This window comes from Cherax quadricarinatus, chromosome 36 (genome assembly GCF_038502225.1).
Source record: "Cherax quadricarinatus isolate ZL_2023a chromosome 36, ASM3850222v1, whole genome shotgun sequence".
Classification (NCBI taxonomy): Eukaryota; Metazoa; Arthropoda; class Malacostraca; order Decapoda; family Parastacidae; genus Cherax; species Cherax quadricarinatus.
Window position 1 is genome coordinate 6,359,115 of NC_091327.1, and position 20,021 is coordinate 6,379,135.

The 20,021-nt window shown below is 39.8% G+C and overlaps 1 protein-coding gene across 2 annotated transcripts in view; it reads left to right on the forward strand.

The window, feature by feature from the left end:
* The window catches only part of LOC128691314 (DNA-dependent protein kinase catalytic subunit), a 1,096,584-nt gene that overhangs the window by 235,933 nt on the left and 840,630 nt on the right, over positions 1 to 20,021 (forward strand). For both annotated transcript variants that reach the window (XM_070091676.1, XM_070091677.1), the window contains exon 12: positions 10,157 to 10,243. In XM_070091676.1, the coding sequence (XP_069947777.1) occupies positions 10,157 to 10,243 (87 nt within the window). The remainder of the gene's footprint in view (positions 1 to 10,156; positions 10,244 to 20,021) is intronic.

Sequence of the window (20,021 nt, forward strand, 5' to 3'; positions counted from 1 at the left end):
TTCAATTTTGGCACCACTGGTAGTGTCATCTCGCTAAAATATCCTATAACCTATGCCTTAGGTAGAAAGAAAATTCTGGAACGTGTAATACGTGTTTGGCAGTTTGTTGGCCGACAGCTGTCTGGCCAGCTGGTTGGCTGATTGGCTGTCTCTATCTCCATCTGTCTGTCTGTATCTATCTGTCTATCTCTTTCTCTGTTTTTATCTCTGTCTATCTCTATCTCACAGGTACACATATGTAAATACAATTATACGTAGCATAAATTACCTAGGATAACCCAAAAAATCCAGATAAAGTGCTATACTGTGTTTGTAGATAATATAATGCATAATACGCATGACTGGCAACTGGCAAGTAATAAGCATTTTCACTTGTTCAGGAATCAGACATGATCATGTGTAGTACCAATTGGTTCATGAGCAACTCTGAGACAAGAGACAAGCAGACAGAAAGACAGACACGCAGGCAGACAGAAAGACAGACACGCAGGCAGACAGAAAGACAGACACACAGGCAGACAGAAAGACAGACACACAAGGAGACAGAAAGACAGACACACAGGCAAACAGAAAGACAAACACACAGGCAAACAGAAAGACACACACACAAAGAAAGGCAGAAAGACAGACACACACACACACACACACACACACACACACACACACACACACACACACACACACACACACACACACACACACACACACACACACACACACACACACACACAGGCATACAAAGACAGACAAACAGGCAGACAGAAAGACAGACACACAAGGAGACAGAAAGACAGACACACAGGCAAACAGAAAGACAAACACACAGGCAAACAGAAAGACACACACACAAAGGCAGAAAGACACACACACACACACACACACACACACAGGCATACAAAGACAGACAAACAGGCAGACAGAAAGACAGACACACAAAGGAAGGCAGAAAGACACACTCACACAGGCAGACAGAAAGACAGACACGCAGGCAGACAGAAAGACGGATAAGCAGGCATAGCTAGACAGACAGACAGACATGTTTATGTGTTTCAGTGAAAACAAATAAAGCCAAGGCTCCATGCAGCAGTGCATGATCAAATATCACTCCACTGCTTACCCTGTTGGCAGTTTAGTAACACTCGCCTTAACACCATGCTTCAAGGAGTTTCATATATACTCCAGCATGTCTAAACCATTGCTGGGACCTGTAAATACTTTGTATATATCCCAGACAATAGTAAATGACCAAGGCAGGTGTAAATGTTGACTTGTCAATGTATTTGTGACAATTTGAGTACAATTTCAGTACCTAATATTAGTGTCAGAACAAAGATTGGCTATGAAATCACGAGAACTACTATAAATGGTAATTATCAGTACATAAAAAGTATATAAAATAATATAAAAAGAAAAAAAGAAGGTATATTCTGCAAGCAGCAGAACTCCATGTTGCCATCAGGTGAGCATCCAGTGCCAACTTCACAGTTTAATATATCAGTAACTACTGGTCCTAAAGTTTTTTTTTTTGTCTTATTACACTCAGAAAATTATTTATTATTATTTTATTAACACACTGGCCGATTCCTACCAAGGCAGGGTGGCCCGAAAAAGAAAAACTTTCACCATCATTCACTCCATCACTGTCTTGCCAGAAGGGTGCTTTACACTACAGTTTTTAAGCTGCAACATTAACATCCCTCCTTCAGAGTGCAGGCACTGTACTTACCATCTCCAGGACTCAAGTCCAGCCTTCCGGTTTCCCTGAACCCCTTCATAAATGTTACTTTGCTCACCCTCCAACAGCACGTCAAGTATTAAAAACCATTTGTCTCCATTCACTCCTGTCAAACATGCTCACGCATGCCTGCTGGAAGTCCAAGCCCCTCACACATGAAACCTCCTTTATCCCCTCCCTCCAACCTTTCCTAGGCCGACCCCTACCCCACCTTCCTTCCACTACAGACTGATACACTCTTGAAGTCATTCTGTTTCGCTCCATTCTCTCTACATGTCCAAACCACCTCAACAACCCTTCCTCAGCCCTCTGAACAACAGTTTTGGTAATCCCGCACCTCCTCCTAACTTCCAAACTACAAATTCTCTGCATTATATTCACACCACACATTGCCCTCAGACATGACATCTCCACTGCCTCCAGCCTTCTCCTCGCAACATTCATCACCCATGCTTCACACCCATACAGGAGCATTGGTAAAACTATACTCTCATACATTTCCCTCTTTGCTTCCAAGGACAAAGTTCTTTGTCTCCACAGACTCCTAAGTGCACCGCTCACCCTTTTCCCCTCATCATTTCTATGATTCACCTCATCTTTCATAGACCCATCCGCTGACACGTCCACTCCCAAATATCTGAATACATTCACCTCCTCCATACTCTCTCCCTCCAATCTAATATCCAATCTTTCATCACCTAATCAAAATTTTTGTTATCCTCATAACATTACTCTTTCCTGTATTCACTTTCAATTTTCTTCTTTTACATACCCTAGCAAATTCATCCACCAACCTCTGCAACTTCTCTTTAGAATCACCCAAGAGCACAGTGTTATCAGCAAAGAGGAACTGTGACAACTCCCACTTCATGTGTGATTCTTTATCTTTTAACAACACACCTCTTGCCAAGACCCTCGCATTTACTTCTCTTAAAACCCCATCTATAAATATATTGAACAACCACGGTGACATCACACATCCTTGTCTAAGGCCTACTTTTACTGGGAAATAATCTCCCTCTTTCCTACATACTCTAACTTGAGCCTCACTATCCTTGTAAAAACTCTTCACTGCTTTCAGTAACCTACCTCAGTAACATCTGCCACATTGCCCCCTATCCACCCTGTCATACGCCTTTTCCAAATCCATAAATGCCACAAAGACCTCTTTAGCCTTATCTAAATACTGTTCACTTATATGTTTCACTGTAAACACCTGGTCCACACACCCCTACTTTTCCTAAAGCCTCCTTGTTCATCTGCTATCCTATTCTCCATCTTACTCTTAATTCTTTCAATAATAACTCTACCATACACTTTACCAGGTATACTCAACAGACTTATTCCCCTATAATTTTTGCACTCTCTTTTGTCCCCTTTACCTTTATACAAAGGAACTATGCATGCTCTCTGCCAATCCCTAGGTACCTTACCCTCTTCCATACATTTATTAAATAATTGCACCAACCACTCCAAAACTATATCCCCACCTGCTTTTAACATTTCTATCTTTATCCCATCAATCCCAGAAAATTACCCTCTTTAATTTTTTTTTTTCTAATACTATTTGGAGCGCTGGGTGAGCGAATGTAGATCTATTTTGGGACAGTTAACAGGTTAACTCACTCTCTGGGTTGAAAAATATTAGGGAAAAAAATTATTTTTTCTTACCAAATCTGAAGAAGATTTTTCTAATTGTTATTGAACAAAAATAATTTTTACTATCAATACTTACCGATACATAGAGGCGTGAAGTTGACAAAGTGAACTGCTTACGGCAACATCGGCAGCTGCTGGTCACTCAGAAATATTATTTTTACTTTTATTGTAGTTTTTCTTTTATTGTTAATATTTTAATTTTTCAAGTAACTTGTGGCCTGTGAGACCAATATATTGTGTAATGTGTATATATCCACTTGTTTGCAACACAGTAACTGCACAAATATTATTATTACAGTGTTTGCAAAACTGTTTACACAAACCAACAATAAAAAAAGTTGTTTATTACTATTGTTCTATAATATATATTCACATACATAGTTACTGGACACATTTGTAGAACTACTACAGCTTGTGGAAGTTGTTGTGTGTGTTTTGCCTTTGTTGTTTATGTGCTAAGAGCGGTGTGGGTGGTGTCACAATGACGCATTACGAAATCACCACCACCCATTACCCACACTGTCTTCCCAAACCAGCATGCTGTCTTCCCCACCACCTACATTGAAATAAGCTACTTGAACTTTCTTGAGTTTTCCTAGGTTGATGGTCAGCTGGGCCGTCCTTCCTTCCTTCCTTCCTTCTTTCCTCTCATCTCTACCTTTCTTTCTTTCTTTTTTTCTTTTTTTCTTCCTTCTGGTTTTTTGAGCGTTGCTTTCAGTCACAAACTCCTCAAAACCATGAAATTCATCTTCAATGACACTTCCATCTGTGTAAGAACTGTAACTTGGGAAAAGTAGAGCCCCAATTCGTTGGGGAGTGAGGTATTTCCTACCGCGAGGCATGGTTAATAAGGTGTACTGAAATGGCATTCCCGCAATGCACCACTGGCTCCCCAATTTTTTTTCCTACTGCACACACTGACCACACATGTAGGCCTACCAGCTTTCTCCCGCTAGATTTGAAGCCACTAGAATTTTGGCGTAGTATTATGGGATGGACACTGGCTCTCATGCCGAATGATTATGGGACCAACAGTGAAAGTGTTAATAAATGTATGAAAGAGGGGAAGGTACCTAGGGATTGGCAGAGAGCGTGTATAGTTCCTTTATATAAATGGAAGAGGAACAAAATCATATGGGAATAAGTTTACTGTGTATTCCAGGTAAAGTGTATGGTAAGGTTATTATTCATAGAATTAGAGGTAAGACAGAGAGCAGGATTGCAGAGGAGCAAGGAGGCTTCAGAAAGGGTAGGGGATGTGTAGATCAAGTATTGACATTGAAGCATGTATTCTTCTTTTTCTTTCAACAAAGCGGCTGTATCCCACCAAAGCGGGGTGGCCCAAATAGAAAAACAAAAGTTGAAGCATATATGTGAACAATATTTAGATAAAGGTAGGGAAGTTTTCACTGCATTTATGGATTTAGAAAAGGTGTATGATAGTGGATAGGGGAGCAATGTGGCAGATTTTGCAAGTGTATGGAATAGGTAGCAAGTTACTAAATGCTGTAAAGATTTTTTATGGGGATAGTGAGGCTAAGGTTAGGGTGTGTAGGAAAGAGGGAGACTACTTCCCAGTAAAAGTAGGTCTTAGACAGGGATGTGTAATGCCACCATGGTGGTTTAACATATTTATAGATGGGTTGTAAAAGAAATAAATGCTAGGGTGTTGGGGAGAGGGGTGGGATTAAATTATGAGGAATCAAATACAAAATAGGTGTTGATACTTTTTGCTGAGTCTGCCGACTAGCAAAATTCACAATTGGCGAATCTATTTTCCCCATAAGAAATAATGGAAACCCAATTAATCCGTTTCAGACAGCCAAAAGTATTAAAAAATAATTTTTTAAAGATTAAATATAGATTTACATACAGAAAACAATGACAAATAAATATAAAGCACTAATAAAATAGATAAATGAACATTTAACATCACACTTAACCTTTATTGATTCTTGTTTGTGTTGGAGATAGGTAGGAGGCAAGAGGAAGGCAACTTTATTATGCTTCAATATGATGCTAATATCTCTACGGCTTATTTATCTATCACAATTCATCTAATATGACATTATAAACAATATTAATAACATGGAAACATGATGCATACTCTAGAATGAATAAAATATGTCATAATGTATGAGAGGAGTAAATGGTGTAAGTGTTGTTGTTAGGTTTAAGGGCTGCCACTGAGAGAAGCCGTGTTGGTGGCGGTGGAGGCTTTGGCCACCACCACCATCACATTTAAACAATGTATGTAATTTATAAATAAGAAATATTTACATTTTAATTTATAAATAAGTAAGTTTATTCAGGTACACACAAATACAGTTACATACATAGATTATCATACATAGCAGCACATGTGTAAAGTACCCAGGATAACCCAACAAATTCAAGAGTGACATATTTCCATTGGTGTCCTTTTATATTTACTTTTATACTTACACTTTTATATTTACACTTACCTTGGAGGAGATGTAGTTTAATTAGTTTGTCGTAGGGGTTCTTAACCCTTTGACTGTCGTGGCTGTACATATATATACGTCTTACGAGGTACCGTGTTTGACGTATATATACTCAGAAATTCTAGCGGCTTCAAATCAAGCAGGAAAAAGCTGGTAGGCCCACATGTGAGAGAATGGGTCTGTGTGGTCAGTGTGCACCATATAAAAAAAATCCTGGAGCACGCAGTGCATAATGAGAAAAAAAAACTCCGACCGTTTTTTTTTAATTAAAATGCCGACTTTGTGATCTATTTTTGTATAGTATTTATGGTTGTATTCTCGTTTTCTTGATCTCATTTGATAGAATGGAAAACATATTATAGAAATAGAGGTGATTTTGATTGATTTTACTATAAAAAGAATCTAGAAATGGAGCTCAAAGTAGGGGAAATGTTGGATTTTTGCCAATGTTCAAAAGTAAACAAATGCCATTGTCCAATAAATGCCCAACTAGCCATTCTAATATGCAGTCATGAATGTGTTGATGTTATTTATACAATTATTACAGTATTGCAGTAGTCTGCATAATAGTAAGTCTTCTATTTTTTGTTTGAATAAAAATTCAAAATAGAAAGCAAGAGTAATATCAGAGGGGCCTGGAGACATGACTGATGAGCAAAGAAACTGTTATTTTAGAGCCAGGAATGTCTGCATTGTTCATTCTGGACCTTATTTTGAAATTGTCATATTTTTTAGTTTTCGTGAAATTGGCCAAATTGCAAATTTCTGACCACATTATTAGGTAGTTGAAATCGGTAAATGGGCAGTTTCTTGTACTCAATCGATAAAAAAAAATGGAGTTCTAAAGAAATAGCTATGAGTTTGGGCGACTGGAACAATGGAATTAGCCGAAAATAGGACTCAAAGTGGGCGAAATCGCCGATTTGTAAACAGCGCCAAGGTCGCTAACTTCGTGAGAGCATAATTCCGCCAGTTTTCCATCAAATTTCGTTTTTTTGGTGTCATTGCAATCAGGAAAAGATTCTCTATCATTTCATAAGAAAATTTTTTTTATTTTTTTTTTTAAATTTTGCTACACCAGGAGACACCTCTGGATTCTGGGTTGCGACAGTCAAAGGGTTAAGGAGATATGATGGATAAGGTAAACTCACTTGTTGGATGGTAACGATATATATTGTCAGACTGTGGTAAGGAATGGATGGGCCCAGCCTGCCGTGTCACTGCCTGGATGTCTAAGCGCCGAGTGAGAGCGAGGCAGCTCGTCTCACTGCCTCAAGCTGTAGCCCGTGACGTCATACAGTCACAGGCCTAAGGGATCTTCTATATAAACACATGGATGGTACTATGATACTCAGCTAATCTATATAACACATATAAGGGGATCAGCAACTATGCTGACAGCTCGGTCATGTTACGTATGTCGTCTCGACATACACTACTATACTATAGGCTGAACAGGCAGGTGGTTCTGGGCTGATTCTATACAATAACAAATTCATATATAACTTAGAACTAATGGATGGTATCATAATGGATGTTAACATAATGAGTTTTACGTAATGGGTGTTAACCTTATGAGTTTTAACGTAATGCATTACGACTTATAAGAACAAATCATTGTACAATATGGATGGAATTGATCGATCGAACTGTATTCATGCACTCTACGGATTCTGAGGAAGAATAAATATATATATATACAAGGTGAAATTAACAGCAAAGCAAATCTGGTGCACACAGATCATTACTGTCAAATTCTCAGAATACGGAGGGAACGTGAACACGAAAAAAAAAAAATTCTGAAAAAACTGATGAGTTAATAACAAAGCACACAGTTGACAATTTCCTTCATCTCAGACATCTAATTATACAGGCTGTGTACATTTAAACCCAATTCTGCGAGGGTGAGGTTTACATATGCAGAATGGTTATCATCTCTGGGAGGATCAAATTCCTCTGCAATGGCTAACACATGCCTTGACTGAGGGAGATCTGAACGAGTATCTACAAAAGATACTTGTGGGTTTCTCATTAATTGTCGAGTACGCAAGGAGTAACGACATTCAGGTTGAATATCTGACTGAGTATTTGAGGTAGAGGGTACAGAGTCAAGAGGATTTTCAGCATCTGTCACATCAGTCTGGATAGCAATATCATCAACATCGCATACTAATTTCATATGATCTAAATGTGATTCTTTGTACTTATCAATACTAATTTCTCTAACCTTATACTTATTGCCTGTGATATGTTCTACAACTCGATAAAGGTCAACAAACTTTTGATCGAGCTTAGGCATTTCGGATGTTTTGTTGAAATTTGTCACTATTACTCTTGAACCTACTCTAACTTTTGATGGTTTAGCACGGCTATTAGTTACTCTAGTAAATTCTGCTGTTGATTTATGAAGTGTTTCACGGATTCTTCTAAAAACACTCTGAGCCATGCTTGTACGAGTTGCTACGAAATCATCAGGGTTGTAATTGGGTTTCAGAGTGGAATATAACAACTCATAGGGTAAATGCTTGTCTACACCATACAATGCATAATGTGGAGTATCACCTATGGAAGCATTGTAAGCAGAATTTATGGCACATTGAACGTCTGGTATAACTTCATCCCAAGTTTCACTATTGGGGTTGATAGTGACTCGCTTAACTTACTTGCTACACTGTTAATTCTACACTTTATCACTGGCTGGAGTTATAGCCTTTATCAATACCTGCTACTTTAGTATCATACATTTTGTAGAATCACTGAATCACTGCAGAAGGCACATTCTCCCCTCTCTCTTCCTCCTCTACTTTAGTACTTTGCTATGAGTTTTTTCTTGAATTCTATCGTGTTTCTCGCCTTTACCAAAGGGCTGGCACTAGGAGCTTTCTTTGGGCCCATGGTGGCTTATTTAGCAGTTGCAAGCACAAAAAACAATGTATTATTATGAAATGTGTTGTATGAACCCGTGGGATGATGGTCACATGCTGGTAAACAATGGCACACTGAGTGTGAATAGTACAGGAGGCTGGCTTTGTGTGCGGGCTGACGGGCAGACGGGTACCAGAAGGTCGCCGAATCACGAGTCCAATCACGAACCACAAAGCTAAATTTTGCCAAAAAACTTGCCGAAAGGCGGATTTCATTAAAGTCGCGGCCGCCGAATGGCAGGGGTCCACTGTATTTTGGAGTTGACTTGTCAGCGGATGAGTTTATGAAGGATGAGGGTAACCGTAGAATTGATGAAGGAAAAAAAGGTGAGTGGTGCGTTGAGGTATCTGTGGAGACAAAAATAGTTATTCATGGAAGCAAAGAAGGGAATGTACAAGAGTATAGTGGTACCAACACACTTATATGGGTGTCAAGCATGGATTGTAAATGCCGCAGTGAGGAGGTGGCTGGAGGCAGTGGAAATTTCCTGTCTATGGGCAATGTGTAGTGTAAATATTTTGCAGAGAATTCATAGTGTGCAAATTAGGAGGAGGTGCGGAGCTACTAAAAGTATTAGTCAGAGGGCTGAAGAGGGGCTGTTGAGATGATTTTGTCATTTAGAGAGATTGAAACAAAGTAGAATTACTTGGAGAACGTATAAATCTGTAGGGAAAGGAAGGCAGGGTAGGGGTCAGCCCCGAAGAGGTTGGAGGCAGGGAGTAAAGGTTTTGTGAGCAAGGGGCTTGGGCTTCCAGCAAGCATGTGTGAGCATGTTAGATATGAGTGAATGGAGACGAATGGTTTTTGGGACCTGACGAGCTGTTGGAGTGTGAGCACGGTAATGTTTTGTGAAGGGATTCAGGGAAACCGGTTAGCCAGACTTGAGTCCTAGATATGGGAAGTACAGTGCCTGGACTTTAAAGGAGGGGTTTGGGATATTTACAGTTTGAAGGGACACCTGAACTGTCGTATCTGGGTGCCTCTGCAAAAAGAGTGATTATGAGTGGTGGTGAAAGTGTTGAATGATGATGAAATTTTTTTTCTTTTTGGGTTTTTCTATCTTTTTGGATCACCCTGCCATGTTAGGAGACAGCTGTTGTGTTCAGAAAATAAAAAGATGTATTGTTAAAATTTACATTACTCAAGGTTCTAAGAATATCCTGATGACCACCACATCATACCCTTACAAACATGCACGCATACGCTCGTGCCACTCGCTCACTCACACTCGCTCAGATCTTGGCCTCTGTTATTATGTTCAGTCCTTTTGGTAATATGCATAGAGTAATTTGAGTGTCAGTTTTTTAAAGTTTCATTTAATTCTGTTATTCATTTTTGTTAGAAGTCAATATAAAGGTTGGTGTATTGGCAGAAGGAAATTGAGGCCAATGAGGAGCAAGACGTTGCCACCTCAGATCCAGTGTCTGGGCTGATAGCCAAGACTCCAAAGGATTTTCAGGTAAGTTATTTTTGGATTACATTTGTTGAAAATGCTTTTTTACTAAACTATTATAAAAAGTTCAGATTGATTATTATTCAATAACAGTACTGTATCTGTATAACCAGTTTTATCTCAGTTCATGTACTCACTGTCTGCCACTGAGGTAGTGTTCTGTACTGGCACTGTGGTGTGTTCAGGAATTGACTGTATGTATGTGGTGAAGAGTGTCTAGGAATCAGAATTCTAGTCATTCTTGTGCCTGCCAGTCTCAAACCATGTTGATGGTAGTCTGTTTATGTGCATTTTGTGGGGAAAGATTTTGTGTATTGCTTAAACCTAGTCATTATATTTTATTTGCTTGCATGAAAATTATTCCCTCACAAGTACTACTGTGATTTTGTTTTCAAACATATAATTTCATTACTCAGCAATAGCAGGAGTTAAATTTTACTGTAGTTTAATTTTTTTAGTATTCCCTTAGTCTCCCTTCAAGTTGATGGTTGAACATCAAAATGGTATACAATACCGACAGGTTGTTAGGTAAGACACATATGCAACAGTTAGACAACTTTATTCCGAAACGTTTCGCCTACACAGTAGGCTTCTTCAGTCGAATACAGAAAGTAGGCAGGAACAGTAGAGATGTGAAGACGATGTAATCAGTCCATCACCCTTAAAGTCGTAGAATTTGAGGTTGTCAGTCCCTCGGCCTGGAGAACTTCTCCAGGCCGAGGGACTGACAACCTCAAATTCTACGACTTTAAGGGTGGTGGACTGATTACATCGTCTTCACATCTCTACTGTTCCTGCCTACTTTCTGTATTCGACTGAAGAAGCCTACTGTGTAGGCGAAACGTTTCGGAATAAAGTTGTCTAACTGTTGCATATGTGTCTTACCTAACAAGTTGATGGTTCCCAAGGTCATTTCCTAGACATCCCAATCTTAGTGCTAGCACTATTTTTCTTACCTTCTATATAACAGAGAATTTGTAGTTAGGAGAGAGAGGGAGTTGTAGGGTTACTAAAAGTATTATTCAGAGGGTTCAGATTCAAAGTTTATTCTCTATAAGGATTACAATGCTGAGTTTACAGAATTTGGTTATTGTGTGGTTTACATGTAGTAAAATAATAATTACAGAGTGTACCACTAGAACACCTAGCATAGCTAGGCATTTCGGGCAGACTTAGATTAAATCTTAAGTTTAAAATATTACAAAATTATGAGGTAAGTTGGTATTATGGCTAAGTGACTAAATACTAGTTTGTGAGTTTAGCAATGTGAATGCTTTTGTTTTGGCACTATACATAGTTTCAGTATTGGAGTATCACAGGCCAACTTATGACTAGTTAAGATTCATTATTTTGAGCTTGAGATTGATATTTCTGTTTATGGTCAAATGGGTGAGTGAAAGTAAGTGTGAACCATCAGGTGGTATTCGTATAATTAGTTGACAGGGTGTATCAGGGAGATAAGATGTTTTCTGATGGTAGTTTTGAAGGTGATGAATGTGTCTGCAGTTTTAGAATTTTCAGGTAGGGTGTTCCATATTTTAGGGCCTTTGACATACATTGAATTTTTGTAAAGGTTTAGTCAGACACGGGGAATGTCATAGAGATGTTTGTGTCTGGTGTTGTACCTGTGGGTTCTGTCACAACTATCAAGAAAGCATTTTAGGTCAAGGTTAATATTGGAATTTAAGGTCCTGTAGATGTAGATTGCACAGTAGTAAGTGTGGATGTACTGAACAGGGAGTAAGTTTAGATCTATGAAGAGTGGGGGGTGTATTGCCAGGGATGGGATTTAGTGATTATTCTTACTGCGGCTTTTTGTTGGGTTATTTTTGGCTTTAGGTGTGTTGCTGCAGTTGAACCCCAAGCACAGATAGCATAGGTGAGGTGTGGATATATAAGTGAATGGTATAGTGTGAGAAGGGCAGTTTGTGGCACGTAGTATCGTATCTTGGAGAGGATCCCAACCGTTTTGGATGCTTTTTTGGTTATGTGTTGGATATGGGTGCTGAAGTTCAGGTTGTTGTTGAGGTATAGACCTAGGAATTTGCCCTCATTATGCCTGGCAATTAGAGTGTTGTCGATCTTAATGTTAAGTTGCACAAGACCTGCTCTGCTACCAAACATAATATAGTAGGTTTTGTCAGCGTTAAGCGTAAGTTTATTGGCTGTCATCCAAGTCGATATTTTGATCAGCTCCTCATTAACAATGGTGTTGAGGATGGCAAGATTAGGGTGAGAGATGACATAAGTCGTGTCGTCAGCAAAGAGAATGGGGTTCAGGTGTTGAGATACGTTTGGAAGATCATTGATGTATATGAGGAAGAGCAGGGGACCAAGGACACTTCCCTGCGGAACTCCAGTATCAAGTGGCTGTGTTGTTGATGCTGTGTCTTTAATGGTGACATACTGATACCTATTAGTAAGGTAAGATTTGAAATATGCAAGCGCATGGCCTCTTATACCATAATGGTCAAGTTTGTGGAGTAGGATGCCGTGGTCTACTGTCTCGAAAGCTTTTCTTAGGTCAATTAAAATTCCTAGTGGATATTCCTTATTTTCCAATACTGTGTAAAGCAGATCTAGCATTTTTATGATTGCATCGTTAGTGCTTTTATTTTTCCTGAATCCAAATTGGCAGGGGTCAAGTATGTTTTGTGCCGTTATAAATGAATATAGTCTCCTGTGCACGAGTTTCTCAAAGATTTTGGATAGCAATGGTAAGTTTGAGTTTGGTAAGGTTGAGGAGTTATTGTGGTGATTGGGCCATTTAGAATGGATGGAGCAAAATAGGATGACTAAGATGATGTACAAAATATGAAGTAGAGAGAAGGAGGGGTAGGGGTTATCCTAGGTAAGGTTTGAGGGAGGGGGATAAATGTTTTGTGGTCAAGGGCCTTCCGAGAGGATTACAGATCAATCAATCAATCAATCAAGTTTATTCTCAATAAGGATTACAATGCGGGCTTTACAGATTTTGGTTATTGTGTGGTTTACATGTAATAAAATACTAATTACAGAGGGGGCCACTAGGACACCTAGCATGGCTAGGCATTTCGAGCAGACTTAGATTAATTCTTAACTCTAAATTATTACAAATTATAGAGTAAGTTGGTATTATGGCTAAGTGACTAAATACTAGTCTGTGAGTTTAGCAATGTGAATGCTTTTGTTTTGGCACAATACATAGTTTCTATATTGGAGTATCACAGGCAAACTTATGACTAAGTAGGATTCATTATTTTAAGATTGATTTTTAATTCTGTGTTAATAGTCAGATGGGTGAGTAAGTGAGTGTAAGTGTGAACCACCAGGTGGTTTTCATGTAGTTAGTTGACGGGTTGTATCAGGGAGATAAGATGTTTTCTAATGGCAGTTTTGAAGGTGATGAATGTGTCTGCAGTTCTAGAGTTTTCAGGTAGGGTGTTCCAGATTTTAGGGCCTTTGACATACATTGAATTTTTGTAAAGGTTTAGTCGGACACGGGGAATGTCATAGAGATGTTTGTGTCTGGTGTTATGCCTGTGGGTCCTGTCACAACTATCAAGAAAGTGTTTTAGGTCAAGGTTAATATTGGAATTTAAGGTCCTGTAGATGTAGATTGCACAGTAGTAAGTGTGGATGTTCTGAACAGGGAGTAAGTTTAGATCTGTGAAGAGTGGGGGGGTGTGTTGCCAGGGATGGGATTTAGTGATTATTCTTACTGCGGCTTTTTGTTGGGTTATTATTGGCTTTAGGTGTGTTGCTGCAGTTGATCCCCAAGCACAAATAGCATAGGTGAGGTATGGATAAATGAGTGAATGGTATAGTGTGAGAAGGGCATTTTGCAGCACGTAGTATTGTATTTTGGAGAGGATCCTCACCGTTTTGGATACTTTTTTTGTTATGTGTTGGATATGGGTGCTGAAATTCAGGTTTTTGTCGAGGTATAGGCCTAGGAATTTGCCCTCATTATGTCTGGCAATTAGAGTGTTGTCGATCTTAATGTTAAGTTGCACAAGACCTGCTCTGCTACCAAACATAATATACAGTGGACCCCCGCATACCGGACGCCTTGCATAACGGACAATCCGCATACCGGACGCTTTGATCGCTAAAATTTTGTCCCGCATACCGCCCAAAAACCCGCTCAGCGCCCTTCGTCCGAGACGCGTCCAATGTGCGGCCTGAGCCAGCCTCATATGTTCCGCCGGTGGCATTGTTTACCAGCCAGCCTCCGCGGTAACATTCAAGCATACAATCGGAATATTTCGTATTATTACAGTGTTTTCGGTGCTGTTTCTGGAAAATAAGTGACCATGGGCCCCAAGAAAGCTTCTAGTTCCAACCCTACAGCAATAAGGGTTAGAATTCCTATAGAAATGAAGAAAGAGATCATTGATAAGTATGAAAGTGGAGTGCGTATCACCGACCTGGTCAGGTTGTACAAGAAACCCAAATCAACCATCTCTACTATTGTGGGCAACAGAAAGGCAATCAAGGAAGCTGTTCTTGCCAAAGGTTTAACTGTGTTTTCGAAACAAAGATCGCAAGTGATGGAAGATGTTGAGAGACTCTTATTGGTGTGGATAAATGAAAAACAGCTAGCAGGAGATAGCGTCTCTCAAGCGATCATATGTGAAAAGGCTAGGAAGTTGCATGAGGATTTAATTAAAAAAAGGCCTGCAACTAGTGATGATGTGAGTGAATTTAAGGCCAGCAAAGGTTGGTTTGAGAGATTTAAGAAGCGTAGTGGCATACATAGTGTGATACGGCATGGTGAGGCTGCCAGTTCGGACCACAAAGCGGCTGAAAAATATGTGCAGGAATTCAAGGAGTACATAGAAACTGAAGGACTGAAACCTGAACAAGTGTTTAATTGTGATGAAACAGGCCTGTTTTGGAAGAAAATGCCAAGCAGGACCTACATTACTCAGGAGGAAAAGGCACTCCCAGGACATAAGCCTATGAAAGACAGGCTTACTTTGTTGATGTGTGCCAATGCTACTGGTGATTGCAAAGTTAAGCCTTTATTAGTGTATCACTCTGAAACTCCCAGAGCGTTCAGGCAAAAGAATGTCCTCAAGGATAATTTGTGTGTGCTGTGGAGATCAAACAGTAAGGCATGGGTCACTAGGGACTTTTTCTATAACTGGTTACACCATGCATTTGCCCCCAATGTCAAAGATTACCTAACTGAAAAGAAATTAGAACTTAAGTGCCTCCTGGTGTTAGACAATGCCCCTGGTCATCCTACAGACATGGCAGAGCGACTTTATGGGGACATGAGCTTCATTAAGGTGAAGTTTTTGCCTCCTAATACCACTCCTCTCCTGCAGCCCATGGACCAGCAGGTCATTTCCAACTTCAAGAAACTGTACACAAAAGCTATGTTTCAAAAGTGCTTTGAAGTGACCACAGACACTCGATTGACTCTAAAAGAGTTTTGGAAGGATCACTTTAATATCCTCAATTGTGTAAACCTTATAGGTAAGGCTTGGGAGGGAGTGACTAAGAGAACCTTGAACTCTGCTTGGAAGAAACTGTGGCCAGAATGTGTAGACAAAAGGGATTTTGAAGGGTTTGAGGCTAACCCTGAGAGGAGTATACCAGTTGAGGAATCAATTGTGGCATTGGGGAAGTCCTTGGGGTTGGAGGTTAGTGGGGAGGATGTGGAAGAGTTGGTGGAGGAGGACAATGAAGAACTAACCACTGATGAGCTGATAGATCAACTTCAAGAGCAAGAGGCCAGAATTGGGGAAACTGGTTCAAAGGAGGGGAGAGAGAAATTGAAGGAATTGCCTACTTCAAAGATTAAGGAAATGTGTGCAAAATGGCTTGAAGTGCAAACCTTTTTTGATGAAAATCACCCTCACACAGCTATTGCAAGCCGTGCTGGTGACTGTTACAATGACAATGTTGTGAACCACTTTAGACAAATCATAAAGGAATGAGAGGTACAGGCCACTATGGACAGATATGTTGTGCGAAAGAAGTCCAGTGACTCTGAAGCTGGTCCTAGTGGCATTAAAAGAAGAAGGGAAGTAACCCCAGAAAAGGACTTGCCACCTCAAGTCTTAATGGAAGGGGATTCCCCTTCTAAACACTAACACTCTCTCTCCCCTCCTCCCATCCCATCAATCATCACCAGATCTTCAATAAAAGTAAGTGTCATGTAATTGTGCATGCCTTTTTCAGTTTGTGTGTACTAAAATTAACATTTTTTTTTTGTGGTAAAAAAAATTTTTTTTCATACTTTTGGGTGTCTTGCACGGATTAATTTTATTTCCATTATTTCTTATGGGGAAAATTCATTCACATACCGAACATTTCGCATAACAGCCAGCCCTCTTGCACGGATTAAGGTCGCTATGCGGGGGTCCACTGTAGTAGGTTTTGTCAGTGTTAAGTGTAAGTTTATCGGCTGTCATCCAAGTCGATATTTTGAGCAGCTCCTCATGAACAGTGGTGTTGAGGGTGGCAAGATTAGGGTGAGAGATGACATAAGTCGTATCATCAGCAAAGAGAATGGGTTTCAGGTGTTGGGATGCGTTTGGAAGATCATTGATGTAAATGAGGAAGAGCAGGGGACCAAGGACACTTCCCTGTGGAACTCTAGTATCAAGTGGCCGTGTTGATGATGCTGTGTCTTTAATGGTGACATACTGATACCTATTAGTAAGGTAGGATTTGAAATATGCAAGCACATGGCCTCTTATACCATAATGGTCAAGTTTGTGGAGTAGGATTCCGTGGTCTACTGTGTCAAAAGCTTTTCCTTTTCTTAGGGCAATAAAAATTCCTAGCGGATATTCCTTATTTTCCATTGCTGTGTAAAGCAGATCTAGCATTTTTACAATTGCATCATTAGTGCTTTTATTTTTCTTGAATCCAAATTGGCAGGGGTTGAGTATGTTTTGTGCCGTTATAAATGAATATTGTCTCCTGTGCACGAGTTTCTCGAAGATTTTGGATATCAATAGTAAGTTTGATATTGGCCTATAGTTGTTTAAATCTGTAGGGTCACCACCTTTATGTATTGGTGTAACCCTTGCTGTCTTGAGTAGTTTTGGGAAGGTGCTAGTTACTAGCGACTTGTTAAAAAGTAATGAAAGAGCATGCGATAGGACATGGGCCGCTCGCTTCTACAATAATGGTGGAATATGAGACACATTCCCTGAGTTCTTTTTAAGTGACTTTATAATCTCGGTGATTTCCATGCAGCAGTTGGAGCAAGATAGAAGGAATTTGGGAAATTCCCATCAAGATAGTCCCCGGCATGGGCGTTGGTACGTGGGATTTTACTGGCGAGATTAGATCCTGTGGTTGAGAAGAAGTCATTTATCTTGTTAGCTGTATCAGTGGGATGCAGTGGTGTTTAATTAGGCTTAGTTAGGACAGTATTCTTGTTTTTTTTTCAGTTTGTGGGTCCCCAGAATCTGGGAGAGTGTTTTCCAGGTCTTTTTTATATCTCCTCTTGTGTCAGTGAATCTGCTGGAGTAGTACAGTTGTTTGGCTTTCTTTATTACTTTGGTGAGAACTGATGAATAGTGTTTAAGAATATCTTTGTGTATTAGGCCCTGTCTATATTGCTTTTCATATTGGTGTTTCTTATCAATGGATTTCAGAATGCTGCTGGTTAACCATGGGCAACCGAGCCGTTTATTTGTGCTTTAGAATGGGTAGGGATATGTAGATCAGGTGAAGCATATATGTGAACAGTATTTAGATAAAGGCAAGAAGTTTTCATTGCATTTATGAATTTAGAAAAGGCATATGATAGGGTGGATAGGGGAGCAATGTGGCAGATGTTGCAATTGTATGGAATATGTAGTAAATTACTAAATGCTGTAAAGAGTTTTTATGAGGAGATAGTGAGGCTCAGGTTAAGGTGTATGAGAGAGGGAGATTTCTTCCCAGTAAAAGTAGGCCTTAGACAGGGATGTGTAATGTCACTGTGGTTGTTTAACATATTTATAGATGGAGTTGTAAAAAAAGTAAACACTAGGGTGCTGGGGAGAGGGGTGGGATTAAATTATGGGGAATCAAATACAAAATGGGAGTTGACAGTTACTTTTTGCTGATGATACTGGGCTTTTGGGAGATTCTAAAGAAAAGTAGCAATGGTTAGTGTTTGAGTTTGGAAAGGTGTGTAAAGGTAGAAAGTTGAAAGTGAACATAGATAAGAGTAAGTTGATGAGGGTATCAAGATATGTAGTTAAAGAAAAACTGGATATCACATGGGAGGGAGGGAGTATGGAAGAAGTAAATATGTGTAGATATTTGGGAGTTGACTTATCAGCAGATGGGTTTATGAAAGACAAGGTTAACCATAGAATTGATGAAGGGAAAAAGGTTAGTGGTGCTTTGAGATATGAGTGGAGGTAAAAAATGCTATCCATGGAGGCAAAGAAGGGAATGCACGAGAGTATAGTGGTACCAACACTCTCATATGAGTGTGAAGTTTGGGTTGTAAATGCTGCAGCAAGGAGGCGGCAGCTGGAGGAAGTGGAGATGTCATGTCCAAGGGCAATGTGTGGTGGAAATAATGTGCAGAGAATTTTTTTTAACACAGTCCATTTTCCACCAAGGCAGGGTGACCCAAAAAGAAAGAAAAACCCAAAAAGAAAGAAAAATGCTTTTGTAATTGAACACTTTCACCACCACTCATACATAATCACTGTCTTTGCAGAGGCGCTCAGATGTGACAATTTAGAAGTCCCTCCGAACAGCCAATATCCCAAACCCCTCCTTTAAAGTGCAGGCATTGTACTTCCCACCTCCAGGACTCAAGTCTGGCTAACTGGTTTCCCTGAATCCCTTCACAAAATATTGCCCTGCTCAAACTCCAACAGCTTGTCAGGTCCCAAAAACAATTCGTCTCCATTCATTCCTATCTAACATGCTCTCGCATGCTTGCTTGAAGAGAATTTGTAGTGTAGAAAATAGGAGGAGGTGTGAAGTTACTGAAAGTATTAGTCAGAGGGCAGATGAGGGGTTATTTAGGTGGTTTTGTCATTTAGAGAGGGTGGGACAAAGTAGAATGACTTGGAGAGCATGTAAATATGTAGCAGAAAGAAGGCAAGGTAGGGATCATCCTTGGAAAGGTTGGAGGAAGGGGGGTAAAGAAGTTTTGTGGGTGAGGGGATTGGAGTTCCAGCAAGCATGCATGAATGTGTTAGGAGTGAATGTAGATGAATGGTTTTTGGGACTTGAGCTGTTGGAGTGAGAGCAGGGTTATATTTTGTGAAGGGATTCAGGGAAACCAGTCAGCAGGGCTTGAGTCCTCGAGGTGGGATGTACATTGCCTTCACTTTAAAGGAGGGGGTTTGGGATATTGGCTGTTTGGAGTGACATCTAAACTGTCATATCTGAGTGCCTCTGCAAAGATAGTGATTATGTATGAATGATGGTGAAAGTGTTGAGCGACGATGAAATTTTTTCTTTCTCTTTGGGTCACCCTGCCTCGGTGGGAAACGGCTGACTTGTTAAAAAAAAAAATATATAAAAGGAACAGCACTTTGATATTACTTTCAGCTTTACAGATTATACTCTACTTTTTACATTTGCTTTCTTTATTCTCTCTATAACAGTATTTTTCCAAAATTATATAACATCCTGTTTTATTGACCTGCCAATGTAATGTTGCATATACAGTGGACCCCCAGTTAACGATATTTTTTCATTACAGAAGTATGTTCAGGTGCCAGTACTGACCGAATTTGTTCCCATAAGGAATATTGTGAAGTAGATTAGTCCATTTCAGACCCCCTAACATACACGTACAAACGCACTTACATAATTGGTC